The following is a 19,899-nucleotide window of genomic DNA, read 5'->3' as shown; positions in this document are numbered from 1 at the left end:
TAAAGGAAATGCATTGTTGATTGGACTTTGACATTTTATTTTGAATATTTGGAATGCGGTTTGTGGCTTTTGTGATTTTTTTTCTCCATGAACTGTCAACATCTAATCAAGGACGAAAGCTGTTTAGGAATGGCATACTACTGCAGAAGAATTGGTCTCTCCACTTTCATCATATTAGTCAGCTTAATGCTCACAAAGTGAGCATGGAGATGTTTTACCATAGTACATGCAAACTGATTGATTTAACTCTTTTAGACGTTTGCAGTTGCCGGCTTGGGATCCGGGCTAACAGAAGCAGTTGTGGTTAACCCTTTTGAAGTAGTCAAGGTTAGCCTCCAGGCGAATCGGGATGCTTTCAAAGAGGTAGAGTAACTGGGATGTTTTTTTTCAATATGTCGGGGAATGGAACTGCTGAATTGTGTGTATATATCTTCATTAAGCTCTGGGGAGGTGGGATTTCTTGAGTTGGTTAAAAATAAGTGGTGATTCCAGTTTAAGTGTTGTCACATCAAAATACATGACAAATCAAATCAAATATAGGAAAAAAATACACTGAAGGAGCAGGGAGAAGAGAGGTTTTAGGAAGATTATCTTATGCTATAATTTTAGAAAAATGAATTCCAGGTTCTATCAGAAGGGGAAACAAGCAAAACATGGGAAAGGGAAAAAATGTTTTTTTTCCTCCTAAGTTATCTTGCTAAGTCCTGTGCTGTACTCGAGTGAAGACCTGCTTCAAAATTTTGTACTGGAGTTTCCCAAACATTCTCTGTATAATTGAAAATGAACAATTGGAAAGAAGCATTAGAAGTTTAAATGTCATAGCCTGAGTAAACTACCATATTTCTTGGACAATAGGTGATTCTAACTCTATCATGTAACCAATTAGTGGATATGAGTGTGTGAATTCATCAAAGGAATTACCTCTGCTAGCCAGAAACTGATTCATTAACAACTGTACATATAGTGAGATTCTTGTGCGCTTAATAAATATAACTTCTATACTATACTGTTTTATTCTTATTTGTGGCCACCCAACATAAGTAGAACCAAACCTGCATAGTTGATTTATCTTGCCACATATTCACACCATCAGATTTATCCAAAAAAATGATCAATAAACTTCTACATATTGGGAAAAATCTATTTTTTCAACCCTGTATTCCTGATCACACATAATAACAATTTAGTAATTATATATTTAAGCATGGACTAAACAGAAAGGCAGTTTGGTGTACCAGTTAAGGCACCAGACTAGAAACTAGGAGACTCTATGGGTTCTAGTCCTGCTTAGGAACAAAAAAAAACGGTTGGATGACCTGGAAGCAGTTACTCTCACTCTCTTAACCCTAGAAAGTTGGCAATGGCAAACCATTTCTGAAACCCAACAAAACTGCAGGGACTTCTCTAGGCAGTTGCCAGGAGTCAATTATGATTTTGATGAAAGTAACATTAAAAAAAGACCAATTAAACAGATTCAAAATGCACTTTCTATGTGTACTTAAAAGCTTGGGAATTTTCAGCTGAGATTATATTTAGTTAGTTAGTCAGTCAGTCAGTTCGTCTCTTTGAATAATAAATGCATCTTCTCACAAACTACTTTTAAATTTCCTGAATTTTAAATAGAAAGCTATGTGACACAGTAAGGAGGGCAAAAACTGTGCCCCATCCTCTTGTGTGTACAATTCTTATTTAGCCTTCTGAAGTAAAAATTTCAGAGATTGCTTCTGTCCATCATCTAAACCGTATCTAAATATTTTTATTTTATTTTTTTAGATACTATTCTAATTTCCCCTGTGTTTGAAGGTCAAACTTGCCATATCTATGAGTGATACTCACTTTGGGATGAAATGCCCCTTTGGCACTACTACCTTCAGCAGTGATTTCTCTCCTTACTCTTACAACAATAGAGGTAATTAAGGGTCCCTCTAGTCCGTTTTCACTCTTGCAAATAGATTAATAACAGTTGCATTTTCAAAACTATTCAGAAGTATTCCCAGCACAGGTCCCACAGTTTTCTACCAAATTTAATTATTAAAAATATACTGTATTTGAGGTTGTGGATTTAAGTTGCAATCTGATAACATGACACATGCCAAAGAGACATACTTAAATAGTTTTAAAACAACCCTGGCCTAGGAAACAACTTTCTAAAGTAGAACCTTTCCACCTCAGAAGGTCTGCTTTGGAGCGCAGATAGCAAGTGCATTTATAATTGAGGAACGTAAAGAAACTCACAGGGGAACTTCACAACCCCCTTCTGAAACTTAATAATTCTGCTGTTCCTCATGATTTCTCTACAGGGTTCTTAAGTAAATAAACATGGTGTTTGACTTCAAATGCAATAGAAATGAACCTCTCTGTGAACAATATGTCTTGACATGTTTGAATATGTTCAAGAATTTTGTAAAGAAAAGGAAAGAGAGAAAAGGGGGGAAAAATCCTTTCCTATTTTTTTTTATTTAAAATACTAGCAGGCCTTATTGAAGGTCATGGTAATTGGCAAGGTAGTTTTGCAGTCTTAATTTTTTAGGGTAGCTACAAAATTCACTTAATAAGAATACATAATTTAATAAAATGTAATCCACAAATGTATTGACAAGCAAAATGATGAATATACTAAAGGACTTTTTTTTCTCTTGCTGAAGTCATAAAAAAATGAATAGTACAATCTGGACTGGATTAAAATTTGTCAGTAGAGTCCTCCTTTAAGTCCATAATTAACTAGTACCGAAAACTCAAAATTATTCTTTTCTGATTCATATGTTTCAAGATGAGCTAAATACTCAAGAGTACTTTCACTAGCAAATCTCTGCAGCACTCAAATATGATCAGAGCAATATAATAATTGCTATAATGGGACTATGTTAATTCTTCTAGGAGTTCAAAACAATATACTACAAATGGGGGTTCCCTCTTTCAAATGGATAAGGTAGAGTCTCTCTCAAAATTAGTTTGACTCCTGGTAACTACACAAAGACAACCTTGCAGTTCTCCAGCAGTAGTGCAGACGTGACCTTCCATTACCACCTTCTGGGGTGCATTTTTTTACTTCTCAATTTGATCTACAACCTTAGCATTTCCTGATAATCTTTCATCCAGTAGAAGGAATCTGATATCTTGAATTGAGAGTGTCTGGTTTAATTCATGGCTCAACTAATGGTGAGCTTCCATAACTAAGTCAAAGTCTCCTCTGTTTTTTACCAGACCAAGTTATAAATACCTGGCAAACATATGTAAATAAAAATGAAGCAATATATTAAAGGAATATCCAACCTGACTGTCACCTGAATAAGCAGAAACCAGATGACTTTGATATGGCAAGATTTATTTGAGTGATTTATTTCGATGACATTTTGTCATTAAACAAATGAATACATGATGAAATTAGCATCGTTTAAAGAGCTGTAGTCAAAATGGTCTTTATTTCCCTGTATAAGCATCCTTGTGACGGTCATATTTTGCCTTTCTAATTAAATATTTGATTACACAAATATAACTTTAGTGAACAACAAAACTAAGCAAATAAAACCTTGATAGAAAAAAAAATTACATGGGCTAGACAATTATTTTAAAAATATCTTCCACATTAATGCATTGGCCTAGGTTGGAATTTTGAAAGCTTAAGGACCTAGACAATCTAAGTATATATCAGTATGATGCATAAACCTCCTAGCTGGGAAAATACAGGAAACAATCTGCAGGCAGCTATATGTGGACTTGCAAAGTAGTCTCTAGATTAGAGGTCCCAGTTTGCACTGCAATATATGCCCACTTGGAATAAACCTGGGCTTTGGCCATGCATGAGGCATTAACCAAAATACGCCCAAACTCAGCTTTATTGTTTTTATTGTTAACAGGAATGCCACATGGAGCACAAGTGCAACTGGACTTGAATTCATGCTGAACCTTGTTCCAAAGGTGCTTTTTCCAAAAGGCAACTAGACTTTTTTTTTGTTCTTTTCCTTTGAGAACATTTTCATTTCTCATCCAAGAAGCTTCTTCAGTTCTTAGATGAGAAACAAAAATGTTTTCAAAGGAAAAAAACAAAGTCCAATTGCTTTTGCCACTTGGAACATACAAGGAATAAATGATAAATAGGACAGGTTAAAGAAGGAAATGAATGAAAGTCACATAGATATAATTTGTCTGTCTGTGAAATTAAGAGAAAAGGGAAGTATCCAAATGAAAGTGGTCTTGCTTTTCCAAATATCTAGGGAAGTGAAGGTATAATGAAAAGCTAAAGTGTACATCAGAAAATGTGAATTGGTTCATCCTAGATTAGTTTGGATATATATGAAATCAGAATCCACTGACTCATAATATTCAATGTTACAGTCCATTAAATGTTACTAAAAGAACAAAAGATGAAGTTGGGGAAAAACTCAGCAAGGTCTGGATAAATTGTACTAAGGAGGAAAAATATTAGAAATTGAAAATGAAAAATTGAAAAATTAGAAAGTAAAGAAAAAATGAGGGAGCCATTCAGAGACCCAAAAATGAATGAGGATGGGATAATTGAGTAGTTGTTTAGGAAAAAAAAGTTTGTTTTGAATAGATAGTGTCTGTTTATGGGAAAATAATGAATAAAAAACATGATTGATTTTATTGCTCATGATAAAAAATTAAAAATAATGAATGACTTTTGTCCTTTGCTTTATTTGTATAGCAACCATCCACCTTTGCTAAAGCTCACCAAATTATTCAGGCCAATGGGTGGGGTCTGCGTGGACTCAACAAAGGGCTGTCTGCTACTTTGGGACGTCATGGAGTTTTTAATATGGTCTATTTTGGATTCTACTTCAATGTGAAAAACATCATTCCTGCCAATAAGGTATGTATATTATTTTAAATTATTTCCCGACCTATCTGAGATACAGATATTGTTCCAACTTTTTTCAAACAGTTGAAAAAACTGAGATTACTACAGGTGAGACCCAAATCGTTCCATAACTTCCATTTTTCCAAAGCTGGTCCTATGGACCTTCCAAAAGAAATAATAGTGCTCTCACATCTTACATCTAAACTAGGGCTGGGATTGTGACCAGATGGGAGTGGCTTGCCAGCCATGTGACCGAGTGGAAGTGGCTTGGCCGGCATGTGACTGGGTGGACATGGCCAACTTGTAAAATGTGGTGAAACTCACTTAATAACGCTCTTGCTTAGCAACCAAAATGTTGGCTCAAAAACTCTGGCATTTGAAGCACACGTCTTAAAGCTGTCAAGTTACAAAACCCTTGCACCCCTAACTCTTAAGAAAAAAAACCCCAGGGGTTGGCAGCTTTAAGACTTGTGGACCTCAACTCCCAGAATTCCTCCTCCAGTCATGTTGGCTCAGGAACTCTGGCATTGAAATGTGCAAATCTTAAAGCTATCAAGTTACACCCCTAGCCCTTTAGAAAAAAAAACCTCAAGGGTGTTCAGACTTGACAGCTTTAAGACTTTAAGGTTTAGATAGGACTCTTAGAGGCGGGCGGGGCGATTGGTGAGCCAGCCTATCAGTGAGCAGCGATGGGGCAAGTGTGGTGCAGACGGGGAGGTGGGGAGGAGCTGGAACTGGTTCTAAATGGCACAATAGATTTGTGGAACCTCTTCTATAGAAGAGGTTAGAACTGGCAGGAACCCACCTCTGGTGCACACACACAGAGTGCACATCATGCATATGCGCATGAAACTGGTTGTTAAGCCTGTCGGATCTCACCCCTGACCTAAACCCAAGATCTCTGTGACTCTTACCCTACTTCCTTTAAGAAAACCTGAAGGTCTGACTCTTTTCCCAGACACCTGACCAAGAAATGATTTGAATCCACTATTTGAACTGATTTTTTACTCCCAATCATTTATTACTTATTCTTGTACTAGCTGTTATTTCTTCTTTTAACTTCCTTTAAGCCTCCCAAGGCCATCAGCATAATTGAAAATTAAAAGTATAATGATAGCTAACATAAACAAACATGTTCAAGACATTTAGTTGGCTCTCCTTGGAAGTACAGTGTTGATCTAAGAGGGCAAATGGCTTGTCTTAAGGCTACAGAGTACCTTATGTGACAGAGGTGGACTTTTTAAAAACTGCACTATAGCATTACATAAGATAAGTTAATGTACCTGTGAACAAATGGATTTCATCAGAGCCACAAATAAGTGTACCAAGCAAACATTACCTAGTGTTTGAACTCCAAACACCCTTTAACTTGTATTTGCCCTTTAACCTATAACTGCACTGTGTTATATTTACTAGAAGAATATGTCTGCCATAATAATGAAACCGTTGCTATGCTCACAAAGGAACATAAATAGGAGGAGACAAGACCTCCATATAGGAAGAATTGGAAAGTTCGCAGTATATGCGATCCTTGAAAACTAGATTTGCATTGAAACTATTGTCCCCATGGGATAGGGCATTGAAAATTGAGTCCTGGAAATACAAATTCCAGTATTGATAGATCCAATTGTATATGTTTTTTAGAAGTTAATTGGGACATTTCCAAGACAAAATGGTAATAAGACCATTTGTAAAATATGGAAAATGTATTAGGTTTGATTGTCCATTTTTGCTCAGCTTTTGAGAATTAAGGAGCACACTAAATCTGGCATCCTCTTCCATGAGGCTGCTCTAAGATATTTTTCTCTATATGGTGCCCTACTATGGATTGTCATCAGCTCCAACTAATATGGGCAATGTGAGGGCAATGTGACTTGGAGTTCAACCCATCTGGAAAGAGACCAGGTTGGGAAAGTTTGTATTGAAGGACCTTCATTCAGCAAATTACCCATGCATTTGAAAGACATGCAGGGCCTTTTCGGTACTTGCATCACACAAAACGGAAAAAGATTTTTTTTTAAAAAAAATATCTATATATATATATGGATTTGGATTTTATTGGGTTTGTATGCCGCCCTATTCCCGAGGGACTCAGGGCAGCTCACAATAAAAAAGGGGAAGGGATACAAAAAAATAAAATAAACAGCAATTTAAAATTATACAACAGCTGTAACCTCGAATGGGGCTGGATGGCTCAACAGCCCCAGGACTGCCGGAACAGCCAGTTCTTAACTGCTTTGCGGAAGGACAGGAGGGTAGTAAGGGTCCGGATCTCCACGGGGAGATCGTTCCAGAGGGGCAGAGCAGCCACAGAGAAGGCCCTCCCCCGAGGAGTCGCCAGCCGACATTGGCCGGCAGATGGAATTCGGAGGAGGCCTAGTCTGTGTGATCTAATAGGTCTTTGGGAAGTGACTGATATATAATATATATATATATATATATATATATATATATATATATATATATATATATATATATATATATATATATATATATATATATATATATTCTCCTTAACTATTAACTACTATCTTTGGGTTTTATTGACTTCTTTCATTGATCCTTGTTTCTTCCCTCCATCCACCTATACCATTTATCCCATATGTGGTAATATTCTGTTTCTTCTTTTCTCTGGATTTCTTTTATTAATTTGTCCATTTCGGCATAGTCCATAAACTTTCTTATTATTTCATTTTAGCTTGGTATTAATTTATTTTTCCATTTAAAAAAGAATTTTTTTAAGTTGTATAGGAGGCTCCACAGGAAATTTAGCATACCAGAATCAATTTGAAGTATCCAGTATTCACACACATGAGATTAAAACTTTATTAAGGAAATGTTACTCTCAGTAAACTAAGATCCTAGGTAGGAAGACCATCTGAGAAAGCACGGACTGCTGGATTGTGTCAGCACATGCAAAAAGCTGTTGTTTCAAGACTGGCTTTATTGTACAGCTAGTTTCTGAATTTTTCAAAGCAGGGCAAAATTGTAGGCTTTGGACAAAACGTTTTGTACATTCTTTAGCCAATTCGCTTTGTGAGTTACTACTGTAACTCACAAAGCGAATCGGCTGAAGAGAATACAGAAGGGCATAGAAATCTGCTCTGCAATTCTACCATTGCTGGATTGGTAATAGCAGGAAGCCAGGCCCCCTCGGTACAGTGCATCAGCTACACGCAAAGCTAAATGTTAAGAAAGAAAGAAAACTGGAGGAAGGCAGCAGACCGAGATTAGCCTTTATTTAATTTAACATTTGGGGGTCCAATGCACAAATGAGCATTTTAGTAGGCTTCATGGTGGAAGTTGCTGTCATTTGTAAAATATTCTGGCCAATTAGCTAATAGTGTGCTTAGATTTCTCCCGTTTTGATACAGTAATACTAAGTACATTGTGAAGCCCAATTATACAAATCATCCCCATATGCCGAACTGGTCTTGCTTTTATGAACTGTGTTTATAAATCCTGTGTGAGGAAATGTGTACTTCAGCAATTTAGACCATGTGTAAAAACATAGCCAATCGGATTGTCAAGAAAAGGAGCCCTGGCATTGGAAGTCCTAATGCGTTCCACTAAAATAGTGGGAGTGTGTCGTATCATGCAAGCTTTCTGATTAAATGCATATTATTTCATAGTCTTTAACCAATTGAGGTGCTTCTGTTCCTATTTTAACTTGGTTCATTTTATGTCAGTCATTCTCTTTCCCCAACCCATAGTCTTTCTATTCCTCCTTTTCTCTCAGCTGTTTTTTTGGTTTGCTTATTTGTTTATCCAGGATCCAACGTTGGAGTTTCTGAGAAAATTTGCAATTGGGCTAGCCTCAGGAACAATAGCCTCAATTATTAACATCCCTTTTGATGTTGCAAAGAGTAGGATTCAAGGACCACAACCTGTGCCTGGAGAAATCAAGTACAGGACCTGTTTTAAAACGATGGCAACAGTTTATAAAGAAGAAGGGTAAAGTATTCAGAATCTGGCTTGTTCATAAAATCATATTGGAGATTTGTAATATGCAACATTTCAGATTTCATTAGGTAAAGTTAAAGGTTCTCCTCGCACATATGTGCTAGTCGTTCCCAACTCTAGGGGGCAGTGCGCACCTCCATTTCAAAGTTGAAGAGCCAGCACTGTCCGAAGACGTCTCCATGGTCATGTGGCCGGCATGACTAAATGCTGAAGACGCACAGAACTGTGTTATTTCCCACCAAAAATGGTTCCTATTTTTTCTACTTGCATTTTCCCATGCTTTTTAACTGCTAGGTTGGCAGAAGCTGGGACAAGTAATGGAAGCTCACACCGTTCTGCAGTACTAGGGATTCAAACCGCCAAACTGCCGACCTTTCTGATTGACAAGCTCAGCGCCCTAGCCACTGAGCCACTGCGTCCCTGCAGATTTCATTAGGTCCCTAAAAACTCTCTGCATAATATTTTTATATCAAACATTTTCAAAGCTTCACAATTCAAAATGTATATATTTTTCTTTAGCCTGAGTTTGCTGAATTTTCATTTAACACATTTTTTATTACATTGTTCTGAAAAGACTCTAGTGTTCTACAGCAGACCATTCAGTTTATGCGCTTTAGTATCAATTGGTGAATTGGGACAAGGGTGGTCTTTTTTTTTTCAACATCAAGGTAGATTATATTTAATTATTTCAATTGTAAATACTAAAAATATTTTGCTTGCCCAAACTGAGATGGAGGAAAAACAGCTTGTCAACATCTTTGGAAATGGAGAAAAGCTTACAGAGATTTCTGCAAACTCTCTCTGCAAAGAGGGATAGTGGAGGCCATGTTACAAGAAGGTTTGATTTTAAGCAGAACTAGAGGTCACAATGAAAATTGTAGATTGAAAAAATCCTGATTATATCTGGATCCAAATTATATAGACTGAACAGAAAAAGCTGCTTCATATATCAAAAAGGGTATTGCATCAGACTCATCCTAAGGATTACTTCACTCTTCCTCCCACTTTTCTAAATTTCTGCAAAAATGTTTAGTAAGTATTCTACCCTAGCCTATATTGGAATGAGAATGCATCATCTGCTTGTTTAATGAACTGGTATACAATTGATCTGGGACATGATCTTAGTGTATTCATGGCATCAATATAGCACCAGGAATCCAAACTTCATGTATGCAAATAGTCTAAAGTGAGAACTCAATCACAACATAGTTAAAGGAGAGCTATTAGGATTGTACATGTTACAGAAAGGATAGAAAAAAATGCTTTCAACCTTGCATGAAGACAACACTTCTCTACTATTTACTAAAATATTCTGTCAGGAATTCAGTATCTGTTGTCTTTTCAAAGAACCACATATGCTAGCTAAGTCTAAATTTTGTTACAACAGAATGATGGGCTCTTAAGAAAAGCCGATCAATGTAACTGACACTTTTCATCATTTTTCTTCAGATTTCTAGCTTTGTACAAAGGCTTGGTTCCCAAGATCATGAGGCTAGGACCAGGTAATTCTTTTCTCATTCACTATTAATCCTATCATAATTCTATGTATATACAGTAGTACCTTGATACTCAACTGCTTTGAAACTCATCAAATTTGGTACTCAACCCATTTTGACATGAAAAATTTGTCCCGGTACTCATCTTTTTTTTGGTATTCAATGCACCAGGTTCAACTTGTCGATGTCAGCTGCTTTATTGACCACTACATTATTCCTTATGGGAAAAATGTGTTTCCACCCCAGCCCTTTGGAACATATACCCGAGATTGGGTGCCTGAATACACCCTTCCAAAATGTGGACCTCCTTCCAAATAGATGGATTCTCAGGGCTTCCTAGCCAACATGGCCATTTATAAAGGTTCAAATCCACACATTTGAAAGGCACATAGTTGGAGAAGATTGTCTTAGTAAAAATATTAACATGGATATATTTATCTGATCCTGAATTTTTAAAATTGGTTCAGATGTTATTTGTTTACTCATTTTGTATACAGACAGTCCTTAATTAGGACCAGAAGCTGCATCATTGGGTGATGTGGTCATGTTAAAAAAAACAACACATGACTGCACCACTTAACAACAGTTCCAGAAGTCTCCACTGCCAGTAAGCGAGGACCATTAAACAAGGCCCTTATGTGACTTTTACTAGCAACTTCCTACCAGCTTCCCTATTTACTTTGCTTATCAGAAGCCAGCAAAGAAGGTTGCAACTCACAATCTTAAAGTCACAAACTTAGAAAATAAAGTTCTATATTTAGGCAAGAAAAACACAATGCACAGGTACAGTATAGGTGGTACCTTGTTCAATAGTAGTAACTGTGAGAGGGATCTTGGAGTCCTAGTGGACAATCACTTAAACGTGAGCCACCAGTGTGCTGCAGCTGCAAAAAAAGCCAACACAGTTCTAGGCTGCATAAACAGAGGGATAGAATCAAGATCACGTGAAGTGTTAATACCACTTTATAATGCCTTGGTAAGGCCACACTTGCAATATTCTATCCAATTTTGGTCGCCACAATGTAGAAAAGATGTGGAGACTCTAGAAAGAGTGTAGAGAAGAGTAACAAAGATGATTAGGGGACTTGAAGATAAAACATATGAAGAACGGTTGCTGGAATTGGGTATGTCTAGTTTAATGAAAATAAGGACTAGGGGAGACACAATAGCAGTGTTCCAATATCTCAGGGGTTGCCACAAAGAAGAGGGAGTCAAACTATTCTCCAAAGCACCTGAGGGTAGAACAAGAAGCAATGGGTGGAAACTAAACAAGAAGAGAAACAACCTAGAACTAAGGAGAAATTTCCTGACAGTTAGAACAATTAATCAGTGGAACAGCTTGCCTCCAGAAGTTTTAAATGCTCCAACACTGAAAATATTTAAGAAGAGATTAGATAACCATTTGTCTGAAGTAGTGTAGGGTTTCCTGCCTAAGCAGGGGGTTGGGCTAAAAGAGCTCTAAGGTCCCTTCCAACTCTGTCATTCTATTCTATCATGTGACTGAGGGATTCGGTAACAACCGTAACTGCAAGGAACTGTTATAACCACCACTCATTCAGTGCCATCATGAATTCAAACAGCTGCTGTACGAGTGGTCATTAAAGAAGGATACTTTGCTCCCCAGATTATGCATTATTAGCATGTGAAGTTTAAACCAGAATCAGCAAAAATTATTTCATTTATTTATCTGATATGAATATTCCTATGTTGGTTGACCACTGCGGTCATTAGATTAGATCAGATTACATAATGGAAACTGGAATTATCTTCCAAGGATAATAAACTTCCAGTTTACTTTGTCTTTAATCAGCTTTGATGAAGACCACAAGGAAACTATTACCACCTTCTAAATAAACACAGAATGTTTTTGTCTTTGTGTTGGCTTACTCACTAGCTAATGAACATCATATACAAAGGCATACAAAGGCATAATCTCAAAAAAATCTGTCAAGAGTGTTTCATTTGAAATACCTATTAGAGGTGATGTGTACAAAATAGTTTCTCCCAATATTTTTACAATAGAGATTCCCTTTATTAAAAGTTTATTCTACCCAGGAAGTAACTAATAGATGTACCTAACTTTTCCCATGAGATAAATTCACCCAGTCTGTTGTAAAGTGACAGCTGGATGAACTTGGCTTTAGACTCAGTGAATACATTTATGCTCTGGATTTAAGAAAGCTTTGCTGCATTTGGATGGCTTCTCCCTCATAGTACATACACATTGTGTGTATACTACATATTGTGTGTATACAAAGTTCTGCACCAAAATGTGGTATGTGTAGAACTGAAAGAAAAAAATATGAAAACCTATTTGATTTTCCATCACAAATATTCATGAGTCAAGTAAGCATAGAAAATTTTGTATTATAGTTTTTAAAACATTATATAATCTAATGTTCTGCATTTGTTTAATGTTCTCATTAAACAAATTCCCATCAAGCTGCCAGCTTCTGCAAGACCCAAACATTACTTTGTTTCCAAATAATTTCAACTGATTGGTATAGAAACGTCATAATTCCTTCCATCATGTGTTACTTCTTAAATGTTGTACTTCAAAACATTCTTTCTTTCTAGGTGGTGCAGTGATGCTGCTGGTTTATGAATATGTTTACGGGTGGCTTCAAGAAAACTGGTGACCAAAAGTACTAATTTCAGACTGAAAATAATGTAGAACAATTCCTATCAATTTTTTTAAAAATATGTGCATCCCTATTTATAGGCTTAGAAAAGAAGGGATAATTGTACAATGGTGGGAAATGAATGCCCTTGGTTATTGAAGGCGAGTAGTAGTAAATATTCTTCAGGAAAAAAAGATGATATATTTCAACCCAGATACCTATCCCATTAAGTATTTTAAAAGAATATGTATGTATGTATGTCAAGCAAATTAAAAGTGTTAATTTGAACTCTCTCTCCTTGGCTCATTGATTGAACAAATCTGTTGTTGAAGATGCCTGCCTAAAAACCAGAAGACTGTAAGTTCTAGTCTCACCTTAAGGCTAAAAACCAGCTAGGTGACGTTATGCCAGTCACTCTCTCTCAACCAATTCATTTCATAGGGTTATTGTTATGGAGAAAAATAGGAAGAGAAAGGAGTATTAGTATATTACTAGTATATTACTAACCCTGAGTTCTTTATAAAAATAAAAAGGCAGGGTATAAATAAATAAACATTATAAAGTTGTTATAAATTGAGATCTTAATTTTAGAGTCCAGTCTTATATTTAGATTCCTGAATCTGGTGAGGAGGAGAGTTAAACTCAGAATTGAGTACCACTAAATTTAATTGGAATTGCTATCATGTTTGATGAAGTGAACAACTCATGATATCTGGGCTATCAGATCTGGGCTTCAAAAATCCAGATGACCACTAAATAGCACCAAATAGTTGGATGGAGTTGTACTTCGATCAAGTACCTGTAACTCTATTACTGATTGTATTATTAAGTATGCCCTCCTTACAGATGATTGTGTTACATGTTGCTTGGAGCTGCTATTGAAAATTACTCTAAAAATTGAGCTGATAAAATAAATTAATGATTCCCATCCTTCTTGAAGCTGGACAGTCAAATGAAGTATTGTATTCCATTCATTCTGCATCAACTGGGCTCCTTGTCAGTTCATGTTTTACTCAAGTTGAAATACTTAGGTGCTTTAAAACTCCAAACAACATTATCATTTGGCATTTTAAAATTATTTTTGAAAGACCTACTTACTGGCCCACCTTTATGGCCTTTAAAGTAACAGGCATTAGAGACAGGTCCTTGTTAGTGGTAGCCCCTACCCTTCAGGTTTCCTCTGTACAGAGCACAGTCTGGCTATGAAAACGATTCTACTTTTCTATGGCTTCTGGTTTTAAGGTTTTTAATATTTGCTCTCATCAAATATTTGAAACTGCATTTTGTTTTCCATGTAAGATATCTCTATCATTTGATACTTCATATTACTGGTTTATAATGCAAACTGTATTCAAAAGACTATAATGCCAAAAGATGGCTATGAAATATAGATTTTAAAAACTATTTCTCAAAATTTCAAAGAAGAGTGAGATAATTGAATTATTTTTTAAAAAAATATTTTTATATTGATGTTTGAGGCATATTATGTGCAAGACAGATGGAGATATTTTAGCATTTTTAAAAGATATTCATGTTGACATAATCATGTAAAAAAATTGCTTATATTATATTATACTGGCTTTTTAAAAAATATTCGTAACTACTTCATGTCAACAAAATGTTTTGTTATGTAGTAAATGTTTCCAATGCAGGAATTAAAAGTCTTCAGAGGAAATCTGATATTTCTCTATTTTGTTGTTAATTTAGCATGTTCAAAATTCAAAAATAAAATACATTTACATACATAGCTTTTTGCTGTACTTTGTTTCCAACATGTCTTTAAGTTTATTTTCAACCTCATCTTAAAATCATTTGATAGTAACCTCAACCCCAAACAAATGTTACTTTTAATGACTAGAAAGACTTGCTTTTCTTCCTGGGCCTATAACCTTTGCAGAATGTGATAGAAAAACATGATTAATATTAACCATGCTGTTTAGATTTAAATCTAACTTCTTTCAGTGGGATGACTTTTTAATATAATAATTTTATTAGAAATTACAATTAAAAAATAAAAAATGCAAACTAAAAGAAATTTAAAAATTAAATAAAAATACTGCAGAAAATAAAAATAAAGAATAAGGATATAATAAAGAAAAAGAAAAGCCAACAAGTATTATAATCATCTAAACAAGTATAAAATTTTTAGTAACTTGCAGTATCTTCATTTTTAAAATACAATAAATGATCTTGTCTTCCCATATTAGATCTCTTATCTCTTTAAGTAGTCCTCGACTTGCAACAGTTCGTTTAGTAACTGTTCAAAGTTACAACAGCACTAAAGAAAAGTGGCTTTTGACCATTTTTCACACTTATGACTATTGCAGCACCCCAAGGTCATGTGATTTGCATTCAGCTGCTTGACCACTGACTCACATTTATAACCGTTGCAGTGTCCTGGAGTCATGCGGTTCCCCTTTTGCAACCTTCCAACAAGTACAGTCAACGAGAAATCAGTTTCACTTAACAATCATGTTACTAATGTAACAACTGCAGCAATTCACTTAACAAATGTGGCAAGAAAAGTCATAAAATAGGGTAAAACTCAACAAATTTCTCACTTAACAACATACATTTTGGGCTCAATTGTGGTTATAAGTTGAGGACTACCTGTAAACAAATCCTTAACACCTTATTCTTCAGTACTGGTCAGCAAATGTGCATTAAGGATTACTAGAGTATAACACATCTACTGTATCCTTGATCAACTAAAACAACTTTATATTCATTCCTTTTGCTTTTAACAATCTTGATCTTTAATCATTTCAAATATTATTTTAATGTCCCAGAACTTGATTTCTTTTCATTTCTTTGTTCTTTCCCACAATTTTTTTCAAATCTTTAACCATTCTCTTTTGTATATCCAATATAGGAAAATTACCAAGGTCACTCTCTTGGTTTGTTATTTGTATATCCCTTTAATTATTAGGACATCAGTTGGCTTTTTTTATATCTACCAGTAACATGACATCTTTTTCCACTTTATTCTTGTAGCTTATCATTTTTAAATCCACTTTCAATCAGTTTCATTTTTGTCCAGTAAATAATATTCCTGTTTTATTACATCTTTAAACTGTAATAGCAAACACTATTAAAATTAACTTCATTATAGCCAGTGTTAAGATATTTTTCCATTCTGTATCAATAAACCAATTTAAGTGTTCTTCTCCTTTAATTGTAATCTTTAGTTCCAAATTCTTATTTCAAATCTATCTGCACCCTCAGTCCATTTGTATCTTTCCAAAATCAAAGTTCTAACTACCCTTTCGCTGATTATTCCAAACTTGTATTTAAACTTGTATTTAAAGTTTCTTTTGCTAACGATTGAAGGACACTTACCTGGAGCTATAAAAGCTGTCAATTCAAAGATTCCTATAGAGTCTGTAAAAATAAGAACCATAGTTTGAGCAAAGATGATTTTCCCTCATCTTCCACAGCTCCAAATTGACAAGAGACTTTTGTTTTGCAATCTCCTTGCAAGGAACAACTGTATGGAACATTTGTGGGCAATTTCAAGTCCATTCCTTGTCCTAAAAGGGATTACAAAGAGCCAGTCCACTTGCCAGCTCTTTAATCTGTCATGGTCATTGAATCCAGTTTGAATGAAATCATCTTCAGTTCACCATTTCTTCCCCAGAAATCCCTTTCAACAGGATTTCCAAGTCAGCATCCCAATCAAAGTCATATATTTTGTGGTTTACTTTTATGTGTAGGCACAGGTGAGATTGCACTGTTACATCACTTTTTTTTTCCAAACATGCAAAATGTGCAGGCGCATGCTTTTGCTACATGAATCACTTCTCTTTATGTTTGAATATGAAACTAGATTTAATATTTTCAATTATAACAGAAGAAAGAGAGCTCAGTGGTCTAACACTTGCATAGACTGTAGAATTCTGCAAGTCTAAACACTGGAGTCTGCAGCAAGTAATAGACATGACCACTGGCTACATGAAGCCTCGAAAAAAAATTTGCTAGCCAAAGAAAACAGTTCTGTGGCTAGTACTTAACCCTAATAGCTGAAGGTTTCCAGCTGAACATCTGCCTTGCCCTATAGTCAACAGAGAGAACTTCAGGCTCAAGATGATTGATACTATAAAGCAGTACTCACTCAACACCACGGGTTACTTGTGCGTGTCTAGTCTTGTTAAGATGAACAAAATGGACCATTATGACATAATAGCTACAGCATGAAGTGTTTACATTTAAAGAGAAGAAACGAATTCTTGAGGGATCATTTGAGAGGCCTTCGTGATACAGGAGCTTGTGAGAAATTCAGATTTGCAGCACTGACATTTGGTGCATGGGCAAAAATTGCTCTAAGAGAAATTTTGTTGGTTACGTTTTACTGGGAAGCAGGAATTATTTCAATTCAAGAAAGCTCACTCTCAAGTGGGTTGCAAACAGCTGTAGCCCAACTCCAGAGTAATTCTAAAGGTGCTTTTTCAAGAGGCAACTGGACTTTCTGGGTTGTTGGGGTTTTTTGAAGACATTTTGCTTCTCGCCCAAGAAGCTTCTTCAGTTTGAAGAAGAAGCTGAAGAAGCTTCTTGGATGAGAAGTGAAACATCTTCAAAGAAAAACCAGAAAGTCCAGTTGCCTCTTGAAAAAGCACCTTTGAGACAACTAAGATCTGGATGACTGAGAATCTCCAAAGACATTCAACTCCAGAGTACTAATGAAAACAAATATTCTTCTGAATGAAGTCTGTCATTGAAGGGATTGGTGAGCTTCAGGGTAGCAGTGCTTTTATTTGATTAAGGATTCCACAAAAGGACACCATATATTACAAGCAAATGGATTTCCTTCGGGCCTTACAAATAAGCTGCCTTTACTTTCTGGTCAACTAGTTCTAGTAATAGCAGTACTTAAAAACAAAACAGGAGCCTGAAAACAATCTGATACCAATTATAGTTTATGAATGTTCTCTTTTCAATCTATGATTAAATGATTGCAAAATGAAAATATTGTGCAGCATTTTCCAGGAAGCCTCAATATGACATCACACATTATTTCCCTTGAATTGCCTTAGAAATCGACCTTTGTTGACTGTTTAGAAATAAAAACATGATATTCTCAGAAAAGAGACAGGATCTTATCTTATTCTCCCAGCAGTATGTTTATGCGTAATATGGCCAGGAAGAAATGTAGATAATTTTATTAAGCAGTCTTTCAAAATCTGCATTGAGCGACGTGTTTTTACATTATTGCACTAGACTTACAAAAGTACATAATATATTAATATTTAATCATGCTAGGAGATATGTCGATTTTCAAATCTTTCCTTCTCATGGTTATCTTCAACACACAATGGCAAGCTTGAGCAGGCTTTCCAAAACTATATTCACAACTTTATTATTGTCCAAGGAGAACAGACCATCTTGAAAAGATTATACTGGGGGGGAAAAATATAAGAGAGCAATTGGAATCCAAGTGACCATGAAATGATGCTTGATAAAGGATACAGAAATGAAAAAGAGAAATATTGTTAACATTATAAATAATATCTGTAGTACCACCACCAATATGTCTATGAATGAAACATGCTTATGTACAATAATGTAAACTTTACCAAAAGCCTAGTTTTGTTTTACATTCAATAAAACAGGAAGTGTAGACATTTTTTCTTTGTTTTCTTTTCAAAATGGCAACATCACTAGGGAGGCTGGGGCTGGAATTACTGAACTCAGCTAAGCAAAGAAATTACAGTACAATTGGCTTTCACAGTGGTTACTTGTATCATAATTTCACCCACTTTCTGCCTAAGCACCCAATAAAAGGAATTGGAGGCAAAACTCTTATTATGGATTGGCTTATTGGCTTACTAAAAAAATCCCCGCCCACAATTTCATATTAAAGAGACGGGATAACTTCCCATTTTGTTTAGGTTTTTTCCCCTATCCGTTTCTCTTTCATGTCAGTGATGCTACGCTATTATGAATGTAGGTGATTAAATACCATATGGAAAATGTTTTTTCTATACAGTACACCCAGAAAAATCAATCACTTTCAAATGCCACTGAAATAAATGTATTGATATACTAGTAAGTAAATGTTGATCATTGGATGCTTCTGCGGAAGAAAAAGGTGAACATTAACTTTGCTGATTCTACCTCCTCCTATAATTTATTTATCTCTTGAAAGGCTGGGAGAGTCTACTGAACAGAATAAAAGGGGTGATTGTGGTTTAATTTGTGTTGCTTATTTTTATTTATTACATTTATTATTATTTTTAGCAGCAGTTTTCATTGAGCACTAGTGCCTTCCACAAACAAAAGGCATCCTTTCATTTGTGAAATAGTGAGAGAAACTTTCTGAATTCAACCTACTAGCAATATAGTTACAGGTAGTCCTCATTTAGCAACTGCCTTGTTTAGAACTGTTTACTGTTACCACTGTGATAAAAAAGGTAACTTTGCAACCAATCCTCACATTTATAACCTTTGCAGATCTGTAAAACAAAGGAAAGCTGATCATAAGCACAGTTGCAGTTTCATTTAGCAACCACTTCACCTAAGAACCCAATTGCCAGGCCCAGTTGTGGTCACTAAATGAGGACTACGTGTACTCATTTTAGGATCTTTGATGGAAAAAAACCAAATGCTTTTCATTTAATCCAAGTGCTTTCAGGAGCTTTCATACCATGCTGCAAACATAGAATTATCAAAACTTGAACCATTAAGGCAAATGACATCACCAAGAAGAGAAACTGCAAATTGCTTGGAAATCCTTTCCCATTTTAGCAAACTATGGGTGAATTGGGACTGCAATTCATGGAATTCCCACTGAATGTTCTGGAATTGCAATCCTAACACTATTGAAGGATGCTAAAGTGGGAAGAGCATGTCTACCATGTCACCACTTAACAACAAAAAGAAAAACAGAACTCAGTTGACTAGTGGATATGCAGATGATAACCAAGTCCATATTTACAAATAGAAAACAAAAACATTATTGTCTTTGTGATCACAACAAAATACAGGATAAATAACAGAGCCATGT

General features: G+C 35.5%; 1 protein-coding gene across 1 annotated transcript in view; it reads left to right on the top strand.

Moving 5' to 3' along the window:
- The window catches only part of SLC25A21 (solute carrier family 25 member 21), a 285,555-nt gene extending 271,719 nt beyond the window's left edge, over positions 1-13,836 (top strand). The window contains exons 6-10 of the mRNA XM_032230978.1: positions 256-363; positions 4,667-4,831; positions 8,592-8,773; positions 10,232-10,284; positions 12,856-13,836. Coding sequence (XP_032086869.1) covers positions 256-363; positions 4,667-4,831; positions 8,592-8,773; positions 10,232-10,284; positions 12,856-12,917 — 570 coding nt within the window. The 3' untranslated portion in view covers positions 12,918-13,836. The remainder of the gene's footprint in view (positions 1-255; positions 364-4,666; positions 4,832-8,591; positions 8,774-10,231; positions 10,285-12,855) is intronic.
- Positions 13,837-19,899: the final 6,063 nt, after the last annotated feature.

This window comes from Thamnophis elegans, chromosome 1 (assembly GCF_009769535.1).
Source record: "Thamnophis elegans isolate rThaEle1 chromosome 1, rThaEle1.pri, whole genome shotgun sequence".
NCBI classification, from domain to species: domain Eukaryota; kingdom Metazoa; phylum Chordata; class Lepidosauria; order Squamata; family Colubridae; genus Thamnophis; species Thamnophis elegans.
This window is presented reverse-complemented; position numbering and strand designations above follow the sequence as displayed.